The 25331-nt window shown below is 50.1% G+C and overlaps 1 protein-coding gene across 1 annotated transcript in view; it reads right to left on the minus strand.

Moving 5' to 3' along the window:
- TBC1D8 (TBC1 domain family member 8) overlaps positions 1 to 25331 on the minus strand; it is a 108897-nt gene that overhangs the window by 25244 nt on the left and 58322 nt on the right. Inside the window, exons 3-9 of the mRNA XM_081155825.1 lie at positions 20463 to 20581; positions 17747 to 17975; positions 14854 to 15094; positions 6305 to 6512; positions 4376 to 4570; positions 3704 to 3877; positions 2244 to 2394 (exon numbers count right to left, since the gene is read on the minus strand). Of these exons, the coding sequence (XP_081011951.1) occupies positions 2244 to 2394; positions 3704 to 3877; positions 4376 to 4570; positions 6305 to 6512; positions 14854 to 15094; positions 17747 to 17975; positions 20463 to 20581 (1317 nt within the window). The remainder of the gene's footprint in view (positions 1 to 2243; positions 2395 to 3703; positions 3878 to 4375; positions 4571 to 6304; positions 6513 to 14853; positions 15095 to 17746; positions 17976 to 20462; positions 20582 to 25331) is intronic.

Raw genomic sequence — 25331 nt, forward strand, 5'->3', positions numbered from 1 at the left:
ACAGGAGGTGCCATTACGATGAAGTGATGGTGACACATATGAAAGAGCCAACAGCTGCCACCAGGAAACTGCAGGCTATGCTCACGATGTGCAGGGTGACCAAGCAGAGCTCGCCCAGGGCCAAGCTGCCAGGCCTCTGGCGGGCAGGGTAGTGGGGGATGGGCACACCAGCCCCCCACGCCACCTGGGAGTTGCAGTCACTCACCCACCAGCATCGAGGCCCCTATGGCTGCAGCCAGTGTTCCCTCGGGGGGCTGGCGGCAGATGGCTCCCCGGTACTGCCACCAGCCCCATGCAGGGGCTCCAGGAGAGCAGGGGAGTGGAAAGGGCCCCGTTCTGCCTCTCACTGCTATTCATGTTTTTGGTCCTGAGTGGGTTTAGTGTCATTCCCTCCTCCAGCCGTCCGTCCGCAATGACTGAGCCTCCATCACACCCAACACACAGGCACCACGGCCCCCAGTGCCACAATCAGCACTCACGCTGACAGCTGCCCCTCCCTCAGCGGCACCCCACACGCTGCAGCAGCCTTCCCGCCGGCCGAGGAAGCACTGCAGCGCTGAGCGAAGAGGGCCCTTTGTGAACTGACTTGGCAACTGTTTTCTTAACAAAAAGTACGTGTGGGAACAGTCGTTCCTCGGTCTCCAGGGGAGTGGTTCCAGGACCCCATGGATGCTCAAGCTCTGTAAGTGGCATGGGATTTGGGCGTCGCCTCTATCTGCACAGAGGCCACAGCAGGTCACCTGCACCCTGCACTCCCATGGGCTCTGCGTAGTGCTTGGCATGCGGCAGTCCAGTGCTGCTTTTTCAAACTTTCTGGGGTATTTTCCCCCCGAATATTTTTGATGTGTTGGTTGAATCCACAGATGTGAAACCCATGAATATGGAAAGCTAACTATACATACATATAAAGTATGTTCACTGCCCTGGCTGGTGGCTCGGCTGTTTGGAGCGTCCTCTTGCGCACCGAAAGGTTGTGGGTTCAATTCCTGGTTGGGGTGCATATGGGAGGCAACTGATTGATGTTTCTCTCTCTCCCTCTCTCCCTCCCTCCCTCTCTAAAATAAATAAACCTGTGTCCTCGGCCGAGAATAAATAAATTAATTAATAACACATGTTCATTAAGGATTCCTGAAGACCATAAACCACTTCAGGTGACAAGATTATGAGCAACGCCACTTTCTTTGCTTGCTCTTCTATTATTTTCTTTTCAACTATGAATATAGATTGTTTTTATTAAATATAAAAACACAGAAGACATTTTTAATTTTAAAAGAAAGTGTTGTGATGGTGGTCTTCGGTTGGCAGCCTCAAAAACACGCCTGAGGCAGGGGAAAGAGGGGTGAACAGGTGAGCAGTGGCTGGTGAGGCACCAGTGAGTGCCCGTGAAGGGCACCCCAGGGTGGGTCAGAAACAGGAGGGGGAGGGGCTGTGCTACTTTGGGGGAGAGACAGGGAAAGAGGAGGAGAAATGATGGGGGTGAGAGGCTACCATGAGGGAGAAAAGGGAAAGTGAGCAGTGGGAGGAAGGCACATGCCCGGCCTCAGAGCCTCGCTGCGGCCCTGAGCACAGCAGTCACCTGGGGAAAGCGGCCTCCTCACCTGCCCCTCTTGACACTGAGGGGAGAGGGCCCCCTCCTGCTCGCAGCCCCGCTCCTCTACCAAGCTGGACAAAACAGCTCATGATCTATGTGGAGACAGACGAATGGCTGCTCAAGAGTCTGGAGAAGTTTGGTCCCAGTCTCGGCCCATCGTTCAGTAGGTGTCCCAAACAACCCCAAACAGAATTGGAGGGAGGGGCTGAGGCCTGAGGCCAAAACCGGCTGTACTTCCCAGAGGAGGAAGAGGGGAGAAGAGCCACTTCGAGGGAGAGGACAGTAGACTAAGTGAGCTCTGAGGAGCCATTTCAGCATCCCTGCAGGTGACCAGCTCACGGAGACTTTCGTTTAGTCTGTTTAAGAAGTTGTGCCCCAGAAAGGCATGTCCCTCCCAGGAGCTGCTTCTTAACAGAATTCTCGGGACCACATAGAGACTCAAAGTCATGGTTAGAGGAGACATCCCGCCAGCCCGATCGCACGTTGACGAGGACACGTACACAGCTGTCACAGGAGTTCTGAAGTCGGGGAGGGAAGGTCCAGGAAGGAGCTGGGGTAGATAACTGTCACACACACGCTGCCCAACCTCAGTCTCCCCTCCTGCGTCCGCTCCAGAAACCACATTTGGCCTAAAGGCACCAGAACCACTTACCTGAGAAAAGCAGCCAGAGTCTGCCACGTAGAGACTCAGGGATCCCCATGGTGACAAGCTTGCGGATCTTCTCTGTGCGAAACATACACACGGTTCTGCCATATTCCACAAAGTGGTCGTTCCACAGGCTTATCTTTATCTGCTCTCTGGACTGGAAACAGAAACATCCTTAATGTACAAAGAGCCTGTCCACAGTCCACCACAGCCCGTGCACAGTCCACCGCAGAGAGCACCAACTCTGTTAAGGGTGGCAGAGGATTTCGGGATCCTGAACCTCTAGGCACAGAAGACGTTCAGGGGAATAACACAGAGCAGCAGCCCCTCGGGAGCTCAGGGTCCTGTGGGAGCACTTAGGCAGTAAAATGCCATTTCCTTGGCAAACTGGATGGGAAGAAGTTTGTCCCAACACTAAAGTAACACAGAGCAGATGGGAGGGCGAGGTGGGGGTGAGACGCAGGAGAGGAGCTGATCCTGACGCTGACGCGAGCCAGCTGCTGAAACACAGGTCTGCAGAGGGCGGAGGGGAGGAGGGCAGGTAAAGTGCGCCCTGAGCGTCCTGACAGCCAGAAGAAACACTGAAGCCTGAAAAGGTTCCATCGCTCTCGGGGTGAGAAACAAGGAAAACGTGAGGGCTCCAGGCAGTTAACAATCCTTTAAAGTTATCCTGATGGCGGAAAGTTTAGTTCCTCATAAATAAGATACTTCTATATGCTTTTAATTGCCTCAGTCTCTAGTAATGGGAATTTACACATACATTCAGTATTTTTACGCGTTTAGTCCTCAAGTGAGCATCTCTGTGTGAAGCTGGTAATCGGGCTCAGTGCTGAATGAATCAGCCAACAATGAATTAATTATGCAGCAGCCACAGGGCAACTGGGGCACAGCTGGGGGTGAGGATTTCATGGCCACCCCGCTTCTCATGGTCCCAGCAGAGCTGCCCACCTGCCACGGCACCGGCTCAAAGCACAGCCTCTGCTCCGTTTACCCTCCTGCAAAGACACTTCCCTCACTCTCCCTCCAAAGATGAAAACTATTGAGTAAATGTAACAAAAATGGTTTTAGTTTAATAAAACAAGAACAGAAGACTCTGTCCCAGAAGACAAAGAGCGAGGCTGTGAAAGTGGCACACAGACACCAGGGGGTAAGTGGAGGAAGACCTGCTGGAAAACCCACAAGGACGGCAGCCACAGCTTCCACCGCAGGGGCAGGCGGGGAGAGCACCGACCTCCACTGCCTGACGCATCTGCAGCACGCCCAGAGATGCCCAGGCAGCAGGTATCAGCGAGCCCCTTCCACTCTGGGCCAATGAGGCAAAGAGGGGGCAGCTTGCTGTTCTCAGCTGCCTGACAACCTGCACCACAGCTGCCCTCCTAAATGCCAAGCTCCACAGTGGGTCAGGAAGCTGGAAGCCGTACCCGGGGCAACCCTACGCGTGCCCAGCCAGGCCGAGTGTCACCCACCATGCGCAAGTCAGGGCACTGGCTGCCCGACTGCTGCAAGACGGCGCTCAGGGCCTTGGGGTGCAGCTGTGGGCTCTTCTCTTCGCTTTCCTCACTCTTTTGAGAAGACACCATCTCAAGATCCCCGAACCTGTGTTCACTGTACATGCTTGCTGAGTGAAAGACGTGTGGCGCCTGCAGGGGGAAGTAAAATAAAGAGAAAGTCATGGTTTTAAAACAGGGCAACTTCTGCTTGCCTTTGGAAGTATGAGCACAGCAAACTCAAACACGTCTACTGACGACCTGGAGGAAAAACAGACTGACGTGAGGCCAAATGGACTGGATCCTTGGGAAGGACTGTGCTGCAATGTCCCCGGAGACTGCTCATGCAGCCAGAGGACGCAGCTTCCTCCCAGCTTCTAACCTGTGACTGCAGCACCCCATTATCCCCTCTGACCTGCGGGGAGGGGGGGGCATGCCTATCATTTCCTTTAACCTGCGTGGAGCCCCTCTAACCTGTGGACACCGGGTGTATCAGAGGTGGCACCAGAGTGCCACACAGACCCAACAGCTCTGACATGTTCTTGCACCATGAGGATCATCATTGTGAGCACTCCTTTGGAGACCACTGCCCTAGAGGTGGTGAAAACGGGGTTTTGGTGTGTGGAGTCCTACTGTTTTGAAGAGCCATACCGTGATGTCCTCCTGTGAGGTGCTGTAACGCACGGGGTGGTCAGCGTGCACCTGCTGCAGCCTGCCGAGCAGATGCTCCACCAGGGCGTCTCGGTCCTTGAGCTCGATGAACTGGAAGGCCGTCTTGCTCCGGATGCTGACAATGATGGGGCTGGGCAGCAGGCTCGTGTCCTCCATCTTCTCAATGCTCACCACCTGTGCCAGGAAATTACATACAAAGAGGGGAGGCAGGCATTTAACTACATAGTCAGACACATCCTGACACAGAAGCCAAAACAAGCACCGCAATCAGGAGCTGGTGCCAAGGTCAAGAGTATGCAAGGCAGCTCATCCACAACAGCTAAAAGGCGGGAGCTGCCCACTGTCCCTCAGTGGGCGAGCGGGACAACCAAATGTGGTCTGTACACACACAGTAGTAGTCAGCCTTAAAAAGGACATCTGACACAGGCTTCATGGATGCACTTCAAGGACATTACGCTAAGTAAAGTAATCCCATCACAAAAGGACAAATGCTGTCTGACTCCACTTACAGGAGGTGCCCAGAGTAGTCAAACTCACAGAGACAGGAAGTAGGACGGCTGTTGCTAGGGGCTGGGGGAGGAAAGGGGGTGAGGAGCAGTCACTTAATAGAGACAAGGCTTCAGCTGGGGAAGGTAGAAAAGTTCTGGAGATGGCTGCACAATAACATGAACTACTTAATGCTAAAACGGTAAATGCTGTATGTATATATTATCATAACTTTAAAAAATAAGGAGCCCTGGCCGGTTTGGCTCAGCGGTTAGAGCGTCTGCCTGCGGACTGAAGGGCTCATACCTGGGTTGCAGGCTCGATGCCCAGCCCTGGTTGGGGCTCATGTGGGAGGCAACCAATCGACGAGTCTCTCACACTGATGTCTCTCTCCCTCTCTCTTCTACTCTCTCTGAAAAAGCAACGGAAAAAATATCCTCGGATGGGATTAAAAATAAATAAATAAATATTTTAAAATAAGTATATAAGACAATGACTGGATTTCTTGCTCCACTCTTAAGAAAGGATATTTGTGAAACGAAAACTCTGCCACAGAGAAAGGGCATGGAGGTAGGAGATCACACGACTGCAGGAAGCCTGAGCTTCCCCGAAGAGCAGTGCTCAGCGAGTTCACAGCACGAGGACCTGGGTGCTGGTGTGCAGAGCTATGGGCACCGCCCAGCAGGCACCCTCAAACCAAAGGCTGAACCGCCAGGTCCAGAAGAACGGAGACTCGAGCTGCTCTCCATTTCCACGAAGGGAATTATGGGCTTTTCCAGGAGGAAGGACTTGGCCCGTATGAAAGAAAGGAAGCGTTTTTAGATTTCAAAGTGAAGTTCCAGGAGGGCATAACAGCCGAGCAAGGTGACGTTTACCTTCAAAGGGGAGGCGTTTAGTACGTGGCCTTTTTTCTCCCTTTCTGTGGGTGAAGGGAGGCTTCATGCCTAAAACCTGCCATAAAGCTGTTTTTTTCAGACCTCACCTAAGGAGTGAGGATATTTTTCCACTGATTTCAAAGAGAGTGGAAGGAAGAGAGAGCGAGCTACACTGATGGGCTGCCTCCCGCACGCGCCCTGACTGGGGGCGCAGATCGCGCCTGCAACCAAGGTACCTGCCCTTGACCAGGAATCTAACCAGCAACCTCAGGTGCACAGGCGGACGCTCTAACCACTGAGCCACGCCGGCCAGGGCTGTCATAAAGCTTTAAACTACAGCTTTATTGATAATGTGGAGGTAAGTGTGCCCTGTTCTCACCAGTCAGTTTTATACAAACTTCAGGTTGCCATAGCAACAGGAAAAGCAACAGCAATTGGGTAGTGGTCAAATTCAGGCCATGCTTCCCTCTAGCTGCCATCCCTAGCGGGCAAGGCCTTGCTGTGAGCGCCGGGCCCTGCTGTCTCCTGGGAGGCAGGCCCTCCCCACCTCTCTGAGTGGGAGGATGACATGGCAGCAGCCCTCGTCCCTGCTGGCAAAGCAGATGTAACTGTCGGAGGCGAACATCCGCCCGGCGGTGTGACAGCGGCTGAACGGCGTCCAGAGGGAACAGTCGGCGACCACGTGCAGCTTCTCCTGCCTGGGCAACCTGAAGAAGGCCCGGAAGAACTCCTTCTCTGCTCTGGCATCCAGGTCCCTGGTGAGAATGAGAGAGCACGAGGAGGCAGGAGCGGTGAGGGAGCTCACTCAGTCACAAAGGAGAACACTTGTAAACCCACTGGCACAACCTGATACTGAAGTGAACACAAAACGGAGCTGGGCTGCCCAGCTCCTGCACAGTCAGCAGCCACTCTCACGCGCAGCCCACCGCGGGAACGACGGGCTGGGTGGGCTGCCGCTGACCGAGGTGACGTGACAAATTCAGGGACCAAAACACATATCCCTCCCCAGTCTGCATAACATTGGGAACCATCATAGAACAACTGTGTAAGACTCCAGTGCCAGAAAGTCAGACAACAAGAGCTGGTGAGGATGTGGAGACACTGCTGGGGGAGAGTGGGCAGTGCAGCCACTTTGGAAAAACGCCTGGCTACTCCTCGAAAGGTGAAACATGGAGTGACCACGTGACCCAACAACTGCACTTGTACTGAACTGAACACGTATGTCCACTCGGGAACATACACACACATGTTCATAGCAGCATCATTCATTGCAGCCAAACACTGGAAACCACCCAAATGACAGATGAGTAAACAAAATGTGGTCCACCCATACAACAGAATATTATTCAGCTGTAAAAAGGAATGACACCTGCCACCACAGGAAGGAACCCTGAAAACATTATCCTAAGTTCAATAACCCAGACACGAAACACTGCATATTGCCTGATTCCATTTATATGAAATTTCAGAATAAGCAAATCTAAAAAGGCAGAAAATAGATTGTGACTGCTTAGGGCTGGGGGAGGGAGAAACAGGAGACTGCACATGAGTGCGAGGTTTTGCCTTGGACTGAGGACAGTGTTCTAAACAGATCACAGTGAGGACTGCACAACCCTGTGAATGTACTAAAACCACTAAATGGTACATTTTACGGGGTGAACTGGGTGCTTCCCCTCCAGGGAGCATGCCCGTGCCATTCCTTTCCCCTCTCCTTCCCCTGTAGGCCTGCATCTCCTAAACTCCAAGGTACCCCACGGGACTCGCAACCAGGGGAGCAATGAGCAGCGGCAACTAGTCGGGGCTTAGCCCTGAGCCTGTCTCAGGGCCCCTTCGCTCTGACTTCCCAGTGAGCCCGAGCAGCCCAGCCGGGCTCTCCGCTGCCTCTCCTATGCTCCTCCTTGTCTCACTGCCCTGGGTGTTCTAGGTGCAGCCAGTAAATTCTTGCTTGCTTTTATAAAAAAATAAATAGTAAAAGGGTGAGTTGAGCGGTTTCTGAGCGGTACGTGATCTCAGGGCTGGAAGCCTTGGCAGAAGCGCCCCCTAGGCTGGAAACGAGCCAGCAGCACACAACACTGACTGCCCACCGTCCACACTGTTGGTGCAGCTGCCCCAGCTCCCGCTGAGCACAGCAGGGGAAGGGGCCGCAGACCCTTCTGCATCAAGGGGCCAGAACAAACACGGGGTCCCCAGAACCCGGAGCAATAGCCATCGAGTGTGCTGGTGAGCCAAAGTCAATATGTATAATCATGCCTGACAGCTCTGCAGAAAATTCTAGACTACATGCACACATTTTAAAATTCAGGTTTAACTCCTAAGACCACAGACCCCAACATCAAGGGGTAGGTACTTCTCTTATTTCTCCGTGAACCCAGAGCTCCCCGTTTCAGATTAGGTGAAGATGTAGCAAAAGCAGGCTTCCCTCGCTCTTCCCCAGAGGTTTCAGAACGCTCTGGGGCAGAGCTGTGTTAGGCTCACACACCAGCTCTCACTCCCCCATGTCCTTCACTCCACAAACCTACTATGTGTCAGAGGCTTAAAGCTGCTTCGAGGCCAGAAGCTTCCCCAAGGTGAGCCATGCGGCAGGCTGGTGCAGGCAGGCTCTCCCCGGCTCAGGGTGCAAGGACCTTGCTCTGTGCTGGACAGAAAGCCTCGAGCCATACTCCTGCCCCTGGAATAACTCCACCCTCCACAGCCAGTTTGCCTCATCAAGAAAGACACCAAGATTTCCACAGGCTCCCGTGAGGTGCCCACCCACAGACCCAGGCCCAATGCAGTGACACCCTGGGGACATCAAGAACCGGCCCCCTTCACACTGGGCAGGAAGGGTAGGGGTGCTTTTCCTAAGCCCGAGTCTGCGCATAAAACACTGCATTTCTCAACTGTGTGTTTACTCAAAACATCTTTCCTCTACAATCCCCTGGGAGCTCCACAGACAGGGAAGAACAAAGCTGCTGGTGAAGCCTCAGGGAGCACGGCAGAGAGGCAGCTGCAGACGGCAGGACGCGCGGCCCACTCGGAGATGGCAGGCCGCGGTGCCCGGTGCCCCGCTGCCCGTGAAAACCCATCCTGAGCCCCGACAGGCCAGGACCTCAGTAACGGGGCATCAGAAAGCACTTTCCCACCACAGAAAAGGCTCCTGCCTTCATCATCTGCTCGCCACTTTGTCCCAGAGAACACCTATGACCACAGAGCTTCCAGGTGGCAGCAGCGGGGAGAGCTCCCCTGAAGGGGGCTGTTCAGGCCTGTAGGAGCCCCAGCGGGTGTCTCGACCGCTCCAAGCAGACTCTGCGCCAGGATCAGGACACAGTGAAACACACTGCCCACAGCGAGCTTGGGCTTTCCCAGCGGGGCCCAGGGGAACAGCAGGGACGGTGAAGCTGGGCGGGGGAGGCCGAGGATGGTCTGAAAAGGCACAGGGGAGTTAAGTGTGAGCCAGGCAACAGGGCAGTGGGGGATGACTGCTAAGGACACCAGCCCCTTGGCAACCACTGTCCACCTTTAGGTACCAGTAGGAACAGCTGGCTTACATCATGAATAAGAGTTTCCACCCACTACCCTGTGGGGATTGAGTTTTCCTCCAGCATTTTCACCCATCCAAACAGATTTTAATAAAATATTATTTAATTTCCACTTAGTGATGCCCAATATCACCTCTCCAATATCCCCCACAAAAAACTAGCTGGTTACACTGTTCTCACCCCATCATTCACAACTTCAGAATTGATATTTTCTGTTTGAAAATTTCAGGACCAATCCATTTATTCCCTCCCTCCTTCCATTCTCTCTGGGAGTCCCCTGCCCTCCTGGACTCTCGGGGACTACACACTGGAGCACCCCTGGCCAGGCCCTCCACTGTGAAGCACCTGTCCTCCTGATCCTGGGTGATAGCGCACCGTCCCACCCGCCCCACTCCGCTCCGCGGACGCAAGCCTTGCCCCGCTGAGCCCGTAAGTCCCTCAGCAGCAAGCACAGCAGCCATCAGGACAAGTCCACAACCACAGGCTCATGACCCCACAGGCACCTTTCCAAAGCCATTATCTGGGAAGGGAAGTGGAAATACATCCACAAGAGAGCCTGGGGACCCTCCCAACACCCTAACCAGGCCCTTGGCACGAGACTGTTTTCCTAAACTTGAAACCTGGGTTCTCTTGGCAGGATGTCAAGTTAACTGAGTCATTACCTGTTTATGTCCCCAGGCCCAGGTCTCCGGGACCGAAAGCTGCACATGAGAACTGGAGGGGAACTGGTAGGCAGTAGCACGCCCTTCCCTTTTGGAGAAAGTCAAAGTGCAGTGAGCAGTGAAACATGCCTGCACCCCAGCTCTGCTGCCTGTCTGGGGCGAGCCCCAGGCACCGTCAGCCCGCGGGCAGCTTCACCGCCAGCCCCACCGGGACCCTTTTCTCTCTCCCCTACTTTCTTTGTTTTTTCACTGTTTCAAATTCTTCATTATACATCATGGTCATACAATTTGAGGCTAGTTAAATACAATTGGTTTTCAAATTTTCTTTGAATATTTTCTAGATTACTTCCTGCAAATGACCATCAAAATATTTGGAATTTTTAAATTTTGAACGTCTGAACAGGCACTTACATGAGAAAACAGCACCATCACAGATTCCACACTTAACACACACTCCAGCTCACGGTCCACAGAGCCTCTTGCCAGTAAAGAAGTTGGTTACTGGCCATTTTATCAAAGTGCCGTAGAAGTAAAACAAGTTTCAAGAAATATAATTTGGGTTAGTTACCTTACTCATAAGTTAGGTCAAATGACAAGACTTGCCCTGAAGTCTGAGAAATATTGGCACAAAAACCAGTGAACTGTGTAAGTGGCAGCAGCTTCCACACCAGGCTGCTGTTTTAGCCCCTACTCCCCAGAGGGCATTCGAGGGACGTGGCTGTAGCCTTCTTTCTTACAGACTTTGAACAATTGACTTGACTTCAGTGTTAAAAATAAAATTAAACAGCGTGGGTGAAATTTAAAATTGAGTTTGAAAGAGCCAAAGTTCCAATTTAACAAACATGAGATTGTCCAGCTCTGGACAGCTACATGCTTATTAAGAGGTGCACCCAAATCCCCCCTCCTCAAATTCTCTCCTGAAAGGGGAAGAGAGTATTTGTGAAGTCAAGAAAATTATATTTGTGTGTATGTGGTAAAAAGATTCCTTAAATTTAAAAAATTCAAAGTATTCATGAAGAAATTGTAAAGTTTTAACACATTCTAAAATGCCAACACGGAGTCAACTCCGCGTTGCAGAACACGGCCATGGACCCACTGGGTACTAGTAGCAAAAGGGTTACTTGACATGACAAAAAATAAACGTAACAGGCTGCAAGGACACGCTACACAGTCCCTTGGGGAAGAACTTAACATTCTTACGACAGAAGACTTCAAAGAGAATAAAACTGAGGGAGCCAGGGGATGGGGGGCCAGGAGCACCTGCAGGGAAGCCTCCACATGCGTGTCCCAAACACTGTGTGACAGACGCAGTCCGGAAAGTGCGCTCCCCGCGTTGAACCCTGCAGGGCGTGAGGGCCACTCAGGGTTTCAGGTTTCATTTGAACACTAATATTTAGTTTCCCATGTAGGGAATGAGAGGTGATCGTTAGCATAAAAAAGGAGACTAAATGGATTTATAACCAACATTATACAGGAAACAAGCGAAAGTGCGAATACCAGCCCACTCGTGAAATCTTCACTGTCCACACACACAAGCGAGGCGAGCAGTAAGAGGCAGAGGAAGGACGCCCCGGGGCCCAGACGCCAGGTGCTTTAGCGTGGGCACAGGAAGGATACTTAGTTCCAGCACTGTGACAGAAGGAAGACACCGTCAGGGGGCCCTGGGCAGCCCCACGCACCGCCACCATCTCTAGAGGACGGGCCCACTGAGAACGGGCTGTCCCCTCTCCCTGCAGGAGGCACCCACCCGCTGAAAGCCTCCCACGGGAGCCCGTGACGTGGCAGCGCCGGCCCTTCCCGCCCAGCCGTCGCTTCTGGTCCCCGGCGGCCCTCGGCCTAGTCCCAGGGCCTCTCTTGTGATCAGCTCTAACTTCCTATGTCCAACTTTTATTCTTACTAATAAGAAGTAAATTTTTCCAACAATCACACCCTTTAAACGACACTTTGATTTACTATATTCAAATTTTATGTGCAGACAGTTCAATGCCCACTTGTATCTTTACAGCTCGGTTAACAGCAGGGTGGGCAGTGACCTGCTGAGCAGGATCCCATTCTTTACCAGGTCCTCCTCCTGTCACTTTAAGAAAATACCTCAGGCCCGGCCAGCGTGGCTCAGCGGTTGAGTGTCAACCTAGGATCCAGGAGATCAGGGTTCGACTCCTGGTCAGGGCACGTGCCCGGGGTGCGGGCTCGATCCCCAGTCGGGAGGCAGCAGATCAGTGGCTCTCTCATTGATGTTTCTCTCTCTCTCTCCCTCTCCCTTCCTTTCTCTAAAATCAATTAAAAAAAAATACACACACACACACATATGTGTAGGTATATATATACATATACATACATATATATATAAAGAAAATACCTCAAGCGGACACTGACGTGGACGTAAGATTCATATGGCTTTTCAACTTGCATAAATTCAAAATCTTAACTTTTGCTCTGGGTAAAGCTAGTTCTTTCACTATGTGTGCAAATTCGTGTTATTCTTGTCACTGAGAAGTTCAATTTGACCTACCAACTCAATTCTAATTCCTAGGTGCGTCAGCCTCTTTCCAGTTGCTTAAAGGCTAGGCTTACCCTTCCTTAAACAGATTTTCCATCATAGAAAAGACAGTATTTTCTACCTTGCCATTTTCAGTTTTCATTTCCGCCATTTTCCTGGTTTCCCCATCATTAAGGACAACCTCGATGTCACAAATGGGACCAAAATGCTGCCAAGAACACTCATGGTCAGTGCCAACACATCCCCCCCCCTTCTGTACGCAGGAGCGCTCCCCTGCTTCCTAACAGTTCCCAGGGTAGGAGGCTGGGGACGGCCCGGTAGAAGTCACCTGATTCTGAAAACTGCCAACACTGATGAATTTTCTTCCAAATGGATGATTTTACCAAAAGGGTCTTAAATGCTACAGGCCTTTGATCTTCCTGCTCTTTCCTCATGAAAACTCTACACACTGCTGTTCTGAGACCACTAGTTAGAAAGAAACTTTCCCCTAAATGTTCAGGGAAGACAATACATGTGTGTAAGCAATAATAGGAATGTTAAAATAAATGAATAATAAAACTTTTCTTCTTACTGATTCTACAGAGAGAGAGACAGACACACTGATGTGAGAAACATCGAGCAGTTGCCTCCCATATGCACCACAATCAGGGATTGAACCCGCAACCTAGGCATGTGCCCCAATCAGGAATCACACCGGCAACCTTCCTGTACATGGTACCACGCTCCAACCAACTGAGCCACACCGGCCAGGGCAAAAAAAATTTTAATGACTAGTGGTTTCTAAGAAATGAAGCACAGAATCACATCTGATTCAGCAGTTCCGCTTCCGGGCGTACATCCAAAGAACTGAAAGCAGGGTCCTGAGAGATATGTACCCTCACATTCACAGCAGCATCACTCACACAGCCAGGAGGTAGAAGGAACTTACAACAGCCAGGGATGGACGAATGGGTAGCAAAAGGTGGTCTGTACATGCAATGAAATGCTTACTCTTAAAAGGAAGGAAATTCTGACACTTGCCACAAGAAGGATGAACCTTTGGGGACATTATGCTGAGTGAAATAAGCCAGTCACAAAGGTCAAACACTGCATGATTCCACTTATATGAAGTCCCCAGAGTAGTCAAATTCATACCAATGAAAGCAGAATGGCAGCTGCAGGAGCTGGGGAGGGAGGGAAGGGGGGTTGCTACTCAACAGGGACAGATTTCAGTCTGCAAGGTGAAGAGAGTCCTAGGGATGGACTGTGGCGAAGGTTGTGCAACAACAGGAATGCAGTTAATACCACTGAACAGCACATTTAAAAATGGTTAACACAGTAAATTTTATGTTAAATGTCTTTCACCACAATAAAAAAAAAATTTTTAATGACCACTAACATTCAAATAGCATTGGTGACTCCGTACCCAACCAGGACAGCGCTGTACGGGCTAACTTGTTCTCCGGAGGACCCGGGTCCTAGCTAACCTGTGTCAGCTCTGCAGCTGCCCAGTCAAACCACAAAGCCAAAATCACAGCTGAGCTCGGACACCACAGCTTCAATATTAGATACTGAAGTTGAACTTCTTTAATGTGACAAATACCTCAAGCAACCACCTCACAAGTCTCCATGACTAGTATCAACTTGGGGCAAACAAATAATAGTGTTAACTGACACTCTTAGTAAGCATGTCTATGATGATGATTTGGTACCAAAATAAGCCCAGCTGTGCCGAAAATGTTTCCTATAATATGAAAACACAAATGTTCTTAATGTTTACTAATAAAGCCCAATGCTGAATGGAATTCCATCATGAGGCTACCGTATTACATTTTCTAGAAGTATTTTTTTATGAAAATCAATTTTGAAATAACACCTGAAAAAAGAAGGAACTGAACCCAGAAATCAAAGTCTATGGCATAAAGGAAATGAATAGTATTTGTTGCCAATTACTGTATCTCTGCCATGAACAACAACACAGGAGAATCTGGATTCTGCCATGCGGGAAATTTAAATCTAGTATAACTCAGGCTAACAACGCCCCACCAACGAGGGGGAAATTCGTATTATTCTTGTCATTGAGAAGTTCAATTTGACCTACCAACTCAATTCTAATTCCTTGGTGCTCTGGGCTCTTTCCAGTTGCTTAAAGGCTAGGCTTACCTTTCCTTAAACAGATTTTCCATCATAGAAAAGACAGTATTTTCTACCTTGCCATTTTCAGTTTTCATTTCCGCCATTTTCCTGGTTTCCCCATCATTAAGGACAACCTCGATGTCACAAATGGGACCAAAATGCTGCCAAGAACACTCTTGGTCAAGGCCAACACACACACACACACACACACCCCCGTACACAGGAGCCCTCCCCTGCCTCCTAACAGTCCCCAGGGTAGGAGGCTGGCCCATGGGGAGGGGCGCCTGGCCCGAGCTCTGACCTCTTGGTGATCTGGCTGGGCTCCCGCAGGTCCGGGTCCAGGTCGAAGCCCTCGTTATCCAGCAGCCTGCGCAGCGTCACGTCGGCCAGCTGCTCCATGACCTTGAACACCTCCTCGAGGTTTAGGAACATGGAGAAGTCCCGCTCCTTACTCTGCGTGGTGACTCGGATCGTCGCCGTCAGAAAGACGTTGGATGTTTTTTCTAACTTCTGGATATCAACCCAAGGGATTACAAGTTTAACTGAAGGAAAGGAGAGCAAATACATATTTTACTCCAAAATTTACCCCAAACTTGTGCGCGTCATCAGCCGTCCAAGGCTTTCCTTACACTAAAACGCAAACCTTTGAAACCAGAGCAGGAAAGAGCAAGCCCCAAACTGCTTGGCAGCCATATGCTGGAGCCCAGCTCCTGTCCTAGAGATTTTCTTGAAGGTTTAAGTGAAACTTCCCAGGTTGCTGGCTACTGCATATGAACAAGGAACATCATTCTGAAATACCAAGTTAACGTCGCGGAAATTTTCTCAAAAGTAGTTAAACTTAAATTTTCGCAAAATATGCAGAAATTTTTCAATCCACATAAATGCTGGTTTCAAGAGCAGTCATTGCATAAGCTATGAAAAAGAAGTGCACAGGAGATTATTCACGATCTCATACAGGGGAATGGGCTTAACATTCAGACTGGGTCATGTGACAGCTGTCAGAGTCGCAGGGTGCAAGCAGTTCTTCTGGAGCTCTTTTTAAAGGAACGCAGGACAAAGTTCCCTTATGAACAATGTTCTAGCCTCAGAAAGGTTTCCAGTACAGCTGGCGAGGGTGCCACTGCAGAGCACAGGAGACACACAGACAGCAACTTAAACTGATAAATGTTCTCAAATATGGGGAATCACTTATTTTTCCCAAGTTTTATCACCCTAACAAAATTAGGCTTAGTGACAATGACTGGTAAGTAACTGGAAGATAACTCATTTCCCTTTTGAAATAAAGGAGGGGCCATGAAGTGTTTTCCTTCCTACCATGTCTTTCCATTTATTTCACAATAATGTCTTCAATGCATTAATTTTATTTATTTATTTACTTTAATCCTCACCTGAGGACATTTTTTCCATTGCTGTTCAGAGAGAGAGAGTGGAAAAGAGAGAGAGAGCCTGCAACCGAGGCACGTGCCCTTGGCCAGAATCGAACCCAGGACCCCTCAGTTCCACAGGCTAACACTCTAACCCGAGTGAAACCGGACAGGGCTAATGTGTTAATTTAAAAGGCTGCATTTCTACATTAGGCTAGAGCCCCAAATTTCAACCTTTTTCATCTCATGGCACACAAACTAATTACTAAAATTCTGTGGCACACCCAAAAATATATCAAATATTTTGCCAATCTGACCCCACAAATAGGCATAATTTTGATCCATTCACACTGGGCGGCTACTGTTGGCTGTCGTCATTTTTTAATTTGACCATCTCAGGGAAAAGAGGCCAGGGCCCTGACGAATGGTCAGGTGTCACAAGCTTTCAAGATTCTTGCAGCACAGTGACCGGAAATCACTGGGCTAGAGAATAAGCTTCTTCAGCTACTTTTTCTAGTTCTTTCACATAAAGTCCTTCACACACACACACACACACATTCACACACACACACACTCCCACACATACACATACACACACACTCTCACTCTCCTTCTATACCATCAATTTTCATCCATTAAGCATGTACTTTGTGAAAAGCCCTGCCCTTCAGGAGCTTGTTCAAGTAGGGAAAACACACATGAAAACAAAAAAGGCACCAGCGACTTAGCAGGACCCAAAACAGAATCACAAACATGGTTCCAGTGACAAGGGGAAGGCCCCCAGAGGTGATAAAATCTGAACTGAATTCTAAGGATGAAGAGGCGTTTCCAGACAGACATAAGAATGGGAAAGCAGAGGAAAGACGGGGTGCTAATTCTGAGAAGCATTCAGAAGGTAGATGAGCAGGGATGGCCAAGGGTAGGTGGGAACACACTGCAGCTGGAGTGGGGGGGCGGTGCCAGCGGCGTACGAGCCCCAGCATCAGCCCGAGGCTGGCGGCCTGGGAGGAGGGAGGGGCGACCTGCAAGACGCCGGCTGGGGCGAGTTCAAGTGGAGCCCCTCCCTCGGGCTCAAGTTGAAACGTAAACTGAAATGCAGGAATAAAAAGAAAATATTTGTGTGTGTAGTTACGTATGAACACAACACCCATACCATCCTGAGTGGGCACTTGAAGCAATATTTGGTTCCAAAGGAAGTCTCACTGAGAACATCTTTTTAAAAATTCAAATACCATTGGCACTACGGCTCTTCCTCTTCACCCGGGACTCCAGGGTCTCGCCCGGTAGCTCAGTGGAGATGGGGTGAAACGTGAACCACTGCCTGACTCTCGGGGCCCCGGTGAAGGGTCGCCTCCTAGAAACAACTGTCCGCCCAGCTCCTCTCCCAAGAGCAGCCATGACGCGCAGAGCTGGGAGTTTCTGAAACAGCCCATGTTAAGCAGCAGCAATGTGTTCCGCTCCTTTATTGAGAACTACTGGGCCGTCAGTTATAACAGTTTTCAAAGCAATATATAGTAGTAAAATCCCTTCAGTAGCTATGTGAAGTGGACTACACAGAAATGTTTCTTAAGGCAGTAGAAAAAATGAACTCTCACAAAATCAAATCCCCTTAGTGGTAGTTGTATATATAATTAAATATAATTCTCTGCAGAAGTTATTTAGAAATTAATCAAATATCACCTGTTATCATCATCTCATTACTTATTGAAATCTTCTATGGTCTGACTCCTCTTATCAAAGACTTATCTCAGGACCAATGCTAAGCACCCCAAGGCCATCGGCTCTGTGAAGGACCGAACCCCCGGGCCGGCGCGGCGTCGGCTCACTTACGCTCCTTGCCCAGGAAGAAGGAGTAGAAGCAGAGGTGGTTGACGCTGAGGTACAGCCAGCCCTGGCGAGGGACCCTGCCCTTCCAGCAGCAGCAGGAGTAATAGGTGATCAGCTTCTCTGCCTCGGGGAAGTTGAACCTGGCCTCAAACTTGACCAAGGCCTCTCGGAACTTCTCCGGCTCCTCCTCCTGCTCCGCAAGCCGACTGCTGGTCTCCTCCGCAATCAGAGCCTGACACACACAAAGACAGCAGCCCTGGTTCAGGGGGAGGGCCGGGTGGCAGGGACGGACGTGGGAAGGAGTCTTCCCTGCTCAGCAGACAGCAGGATTGTAAGAACGGCTCACCGAATGTCGCCCACCACCCAGAAACACAGCACAGGGAAAGACACAGGCTGGGGGCGGAGACCTAAGAACAGGTCTCCCACTGGCACCTCCAGCCGTGAGGCTTGGGCGAATCACTGACTGCTAACTCTGGTTCTCAAACAAATGACTATTTTATGACACCTGCCTGCCCGTCCCTGCAGGGACATGAGGATCCAACGGTTAGCATGTGAGCTCAGTGCAGCAACACTAAGGAACCACCCATGTTGGAGTTCAAAGTTAGTCTTTAAAACAAAACAAAGAAACTGACAAGTCATCTTCCACATTAGGTTCCAAACTTTCGTATAACGCTAACAACGCCTAACTGTGTGATACTTCATACATGTGACTCTCGCTATATATTCCAGTCTTCCCAAGTAGGAAAGGGGCCCACTGGTGGAGGTTTCTGAGGTTCTAAATATTTCCAAAGCAGTTGGAGACAGCTTCACACTCAGACCAGCCAGAGACAGAACTGAGGGATCCGCACAACAAACCACACTGAGAGAGCCCCTGCCTCCCGTGAGTTCCCACCGTGTATCTACCTTCTGACAGCCTGCCACCCCAGAAGCCTAAATTCCTTTTCCATTGTCTTGTCCCCTCTACAAATATACTGTTGTTAAGATGCTATACAGCCCGGCCGGTGGGGCTCAGTGGTTGAACGTCGCCCTGGGATCCAGGCGATCGGGGTTCGATTCCCGGTCAGGGCGCATGCCTGGGTTGCGGGCTCGATCATTGATGTTTCTATCTCTCTCTCTCTCCCTCTCCTTTCCTCTCTCTGAAATCAATAGAGATATGTTTAAAAAAAAAAAAAAAAAGATGCCATACAAGCCCCAAGTTCTAACCACCCCTCTGACTTACTCATCGCTGAGCCTTTCCCGTGTGTTTGCCCGATGCATGTGTTAATAAACTGTTTTTCTCTTGTTAATCTGACTTCGGTCAGTTTAATTTCCAGGGCTGCAGCCCCAGACCCTAGGTTTTCTCTTCCCCTACCGAAGCGCTCCTAAAGCCACGGTACCAGAAATTAGCATCCTTCCTCCAAACTAAGAAGAGAAACACCTAAATCAAAAAACCACCACAACTCATGTTAGACCAAGAAAAGGGGGGACAGTGTGAAAAACAACTGCAAAACAGGCGTTTCTGTAGCTAAGCTCCACTGCAACCCCCACCCAGGGAACCCTGTCACAGAAAGTCAGCCCAGGTGAGGGGGAGCCCAAACGCTAAACACACCCCACCCAGCCTCTCACCCCATAACCCAACAGGCCAGAGGCAATACCAAGAGGGCACCAGTCAACACAGTCGCACCCTGACTGGATTCAGGAGACTGTTTTCCATCTGATCCCACAAGTACCCCAACCCCCAAATGGAAAGGATGATTCTGTATTGACGCTGTAACACCAAGAATTCATGTTGACTCCCTTACTGAAGCCTAAGTACTAAGTACTGAAAAGGAAAACTCTTGAAGAAAAAACAACCCAACAGTCATTGGTCTGGAATGTTCTACCCTAAAGGGGGGAAACTGTACGACAGGCTACTGTCTGCAAGTTAAGAAGAGAGTTACATTTTGAATAGGAAACAGCATTTTCCTGCCTCATCAGGTTATTAAAACAATGGCTACTGATCACGTTACTGCAATGAGACCAGTTATGTGAGATGTAATTCACAGGAGATATCAGCAGATACTTCCCAAAACAGTCTCCTCTTGCCAGCTCAAAACTTAACTAGCTTTAGTTCCATTCAATTAACATATTTTAAGAGAAAATACTCACTTTCAGGAGGAAGACAGTGCTAGGTCCAATGAAACAAAGAGTCACAAGATGTCACAACTGCCAAGAAGTTGGGAATAACTAATTTAAAAAGTCAAATAAGCCCAGCCGGCATGACTCAGCAGCTGAGCATCGACCTAGGATCCAGGAGATTCCGGCTCAATTCCTGGCCAGGGCACATGTTCGATCCCCAGCAGGGGGCGTGCAGGAGGCAGCCGATCAGTGACTCTCATCACTGAGGTTTCTCTCTCTCTCCTCCCTTCCTCTCTCTGAAATTAATAAAGACATGTTTTCTTTACAAAAAAGTCAAATAACATTCTGCAAAAAAAGCTTAATATTTTTTTCCCTAAGACAAAAAATGACCTTCACTTCTATATAGGATAAAAAACTCAGCCTGAGAATAAGGTCTTTTTTACATTTCAGCTGTACAGGTAACAAGTGGAACTCATTTGGTTCTGTGTATTAAGCCAAGAAGTTCAATTACAGGGGAGAAAACTCTTCGAATAGAATTGAAAATGCATGTGTTCAAAATGTCATAGGGAAGTTAAAAGAAAGATGAGACAATGGGGAGAAACACTGCAATCGACACACCTACCTTTACCTTCCCTTTGACAAAACTGGCGATGTCCTCTTTGTTGTCAAAGACAGACAAGGTGTGGAGGAGGTTCTGCTCCAACCAGTCCCAGTGCTGGCTTATCTCCTCCAGCGTCGCACCTGGGTGGTAGCAAAAAAAGAGACCGGGATTAAACGACAAAAGTAAACCCCAGAACATGGGTTCATTCTCCAAATGTCATGAATCCTGTGTTTACGGCCTTATGACATCCTGGTTTCCCACATCCTGGACTGCAGTTTGCCAGCTGACAAGGAAGTGGCCCTCTGGAGCCCGCCCTCCCCACCTCCACACGGGATTTGTGACCCCTGTCCCAGGGCTGCCGTCGGGTTACCCAGCTCTGCTCTGTGGACATCCTGCCTCCCCGACACGGGGAATTCCCACAGCCTCCACACAAATGACAAAAATACTTGTAATTATGCTGCTATTCCAAGTGACACAAGCCCCAAGCAGCACACGGCTCTCAGTGGCTCACAGTTTCTTTCCCCATTAAGAATGAGGGGCCTCAGGAGGAGCCTCAGCCCAGGTCACAGGGAAGAGCCTCTCGAGCAGGCTCTGCTGGCTGCCCAGGGGCACTGCCCCTTGCAACAGGCCTGGTTGAACACAACTTCCAGGTTTATACATTCGTACTCCTTACCTCTTACAATATCCCTTAAAAACATGTATAAAAAGAGGCTTCACAGTACATGTTAAACCAAAAACATTGCCCGGCCGGGCGTGGCTCAGCTGCTGAGGGTCGACCTAGAATCCAGGCGATCGGGGTTTGATTCCCGGTCAGGGCACATGCCTGGGTTGCGGGCTCGATGAATGACTCTCTCATCATTGATGTTTCTCTCTCTCTCTCTCCCTCTCCTTTCCTCTCTCTGAAATCAATAAAGATATATTTTTAAAAAAAAACAAACCATTAAAGTATATATAGTAAGTTAATTTCTTTCAAAGGCAGCAACAAGATCACCCTATTTTTGAAGCATTACACAACACTGAGTGGTTTGAGTTGTCTGTGCTCCCTCTCAAGGACCCGCCTCATCCTCTCCACTGGACCGTGGGCACCTGGGCACCAGGGCTGTGCCAGCAACCGGTGAAGCCCGGCATGTAGCACATGCTCAGCAAAGTCCACGGACTTGCAGCAGCATGGTCCTGGACCGGAAAAGGCTCGTGTGCATCAAATATATCTAGTACAGAAACAGACCAACGAACGGAGCCAGAGTTCTACAACTGGAAGCAGGAGATGCTCTAACTTCAAAGGAGTGATGGGCTACCAGACACACCACAGCCCACAAGCATCTCACCAGTGCGAGAGGCCCGGCGCCATGGGCCACCCACCACCAACACCACAGCCAGACACTCATCTAACACCGAGGTGCGGTTGGCAACTTTCTTCTCTCCAGAGTATAAACGCATGTGCAGATCTTATCAATACCCCACTCATAAAAAGGCCACAAAACTCACTCTGCACTTGTGGACTTGGGTCCGGGGGCAGGAGGGATATCTGTGTTAGGACTGTTGCAAATGGGCAGTTCAGGAAGGAGGAAACAACAGAATCTGAGGATACTTCATAAGGAAATGGGAGAGTTTAAAACAGTGGTGTTTGTTTCCTTGCACTCTCCCAAGACCTAGGCATGGCCTTGCCAAAGCCATGTCCTCAGGTCATCACTAAAGGCAGACTTCTTGGCCGTCGGGGCAGCCGTCGTTCTCAGGTTCAGGACTCCCAGGCCTGTCCCTGGAACACCTGGTCAGTGTCTTAGCTGGGGCTGCTATAACAAGACACCACAGGCTGAGTGTCCTAAACAACAGGCTGTTTCTCACAGTTCTGAAGGCGAGGACTCTGAAGCTGAGGTACTGGCAGACCTGGTTCCTGGTGAGGCCCCTCCCTGGCTTGTAGACAGCTGCTTTCTCACTGTGTCCTCACGTGGCAGAGAGAAAGAAGGCTCTCTGGCTCTCCTCCTACGACTTCATCTAAACCTAATGCCTTCCAAAGTTCTCAGCTCCAAATACCATCACGTGGGGGTAGGGCTTCAACGTTTGAATTTTTTGAGGGTCATAATTCAGCCCCTAACAACTGGTGACTCTACTCAACTATCCATCAATCCACCTCCCTTGTTTTGCTGTTTAAAGATCAATGAACCCAGGGAACAGCCCACTTGAGGTCTGGGAGAGCCAGCTTCTTGGTGGGCAGTTAGATGTGAGCAGAGCAAGGAAGATGAGGCAGGTACAGAAGGTCACCAGAGTGGAAAGCCCCAAGGGCTAGCAAAGGACAGTTGTAGGGTGGGACCTCACCCCCAGGGTGACCTTTCCTCCCCTAGCATACGGCTGGTCATGCGGTTTAGACCCCCTGACCTTTCCTCCCTAGAGGCCTCACTTGTATTTCAGCTCCAGGCCCAGAAAAGCAGCGAAACCAGACAAGTGACACCGTGGCTGACCTCAGGACCAGCTGCACTGGATAATGACCCCCTGCCCTGGTGCTGACCAATTAATCAGTGGAGTCCAGGACCCTGAAAGGACACACCTGGAAAGCTGCTGAATATTCTATTGAGATCATTCCCTGGGACCTCCCCTCATCTCCACCCTTAAACCCTTAGGATACAGGACCTAGTGCTCTTCCCCCCGGGAGCAGGCCACACCTTTCCCTGGCCCCCCACCCAGGCACTTCACCATCGCCTTCCTCACTTCTAAGCTCCGAGGGTCCTTCCTTTGCCTCTATAACTTGTTTCCTCTATAACCTGTTTCTTCTTTAAATTACTTCTACCTCTGTAATTTTACAAATAAATGTCTTCTTATAGTCTGAGCCCTGGCTCTGACTTCTTTCCTAGACAGAACCCAAGTACCGAGGTGGCTGAGCCCAGGTCTGGTCAGAACCCGCGGTCCCGCCGCCCACCAGCTCCGAGGGCGAGGTTATAAGCCTCTCGCTCTCTGCTGCCCTCCCATCTAGGAGGCCCCTGTGGTGTTTGGAAACCCCTGGCCCTTCAGACTCCCCATTCCTCTTACAAAGGGAAAGAACATTTTGAAACAAAAATCAAACCAAACAATTCCCGCCTCCGCTGCATGAAGCTCTTGAAGCTCCCTAATGTCGTCTACCTGGACTCAGGAGCCGCACGACCGCCGGCTCCTTGTGCCCGGTGCTGACACGGCTTCCGCGCACGTCTGGTTTACCTGTCTTTGCTTAAATCTCTGCTTGTTCAGTGTCCTCAGATGGCAACTGTGTAGGTGTCAATCACAAAGAACAAGAACAAAACCTAAACCTGCTGGGTCAGCAACGGTGTCTTTGCAGCAGGCAAAGCACATCACATAGTCTGAGAGTCTCTGGGTCTTCACCGAAGCCAACAAACCTGCCAGGTTCCTGGGGGTGCCCAGGTCTCTGCTCCTCTCTGGCACTTACTAGTTCTCTCTCTGGATCCTGATCCTTTATTATCTATCACAATAAAACCGGCTGGTCAGGAAAGTCTGTTTTAAAGCAGGGAATAAATGGAAAGAGGAGTGTCTCTCTATGGGACTTCAATGATTTGCTGTATGTTTTCATGTACTTACTACTTTAAAGCAACAGAAAAAGATCTCAAGAAATAGGGAAGCAAGAGAGGGGTGAGAACTCGCCCTGCGGCCTCTGTTGTGAAGTGGAGGGGCAACATTTCTCCAAGGGCACACATACCACGTGAGCGGCAAGCCCGGGCATTCGCCTCCACAGCTTTGCCGTATCCTGTAGTCCTCCCACAATAAGCTGTATTTCAATCACTAAGAAACATTTACATAAACCTTAAGTCCAGTACTTCCTAGGATCTGACTAAAAAAAGCTCCTCTGGGCTCGCAGGTAGAGCAAGCTCCCTCCCGCGATCCCACTCTCCTGGACGACCTGGAGCAGGTTTTCATTCATCCTGCTACTAAGCTCTGAGGCAGCACAGCTCTCAACAGTAACGTACATGTCTTCCTCGACTGATAACCACAGAGCCCGTGAATAAATCATAATCAAGGCCCAACGCCGTATAATATGTGAATTATGACTTAAGGCAGTCATCAAAAAATTAAACTATTATTCTTTTTTCTTTAAAAAAATTTATTTTTAACCCTCACCCGAGGATATATTTTCCATTGCTTTTCAGAGAGAGTGGGAGGGAGAGAGAGAGACATCGATTGGTTGCCTCCCGCACACTCCCTCGTTGGGGCCTGGGATCGAGCCTGCAACCGAGGTATGTGCCCTTGACCAGAATCGAACCCAGGACCCTTCAGTCTGTGGGCCAACACTCTAACCACTGAACCAAATAGGCTTGGGAAGATTTGAGATATATAATCCCCTAAACAAAGGAGTTCTCTCTCTTGAGCTCTTGGGGACCCTTGAGACTCTCATTGCAGGGGCCGTGCTCACTTGGCTCCCCTGCACTCACCCACATGGCTCCCGCCATGTGGACCCCATACAATGGACTCATGGACTGCAACTAGCTTAATGCTAAACCGGACCCAGCTCCACCATGGAATGGAAACTCTGGACACTGGCTTTGCTTTTAGCTCCACTGAAGCCCCAGCTGCACCTCTTCCAGGACTGGATTAAGGGAAACGGCACTTTAGAAACGCAAGGATGTAATTCCACACAAATAAAATCACTCATCCTCCCACAGGGGCCTCTGGAAATGCTTATTCCAGAGGCTCCCCAAGAACCCCACTCCCATTAGCAACAGAGAAAGACCATCCACTCATTTTTCCCATAACAAGTTGGCTGGAGCATCGTCCTGTACACCAAAAAGGCTGCGGGTTCAATTCCCGCTCAGGGCGCGTACCCAGGCTGCCAGTTCAATCCCCAGCCAGTAGCGTGTGCGAGGCAGCCGATGGATGTTTCTCTCTCACATCGATGTTTTTCTCTCTATCTCC

The sequence above is a fragment of the Miniopterus schreibersii genome (genome assembly GCF_964146895.1).
Source record: "Miniopterus schreibersii genome assembly, chromosome: 13".
Classification (NCBI taxonomy): Eukaryota; Metazoa; Chordata; class Mammalia; order Chiroptera; family Miniopteridae; genus Miniopterus; species Miniopterus schreibersii.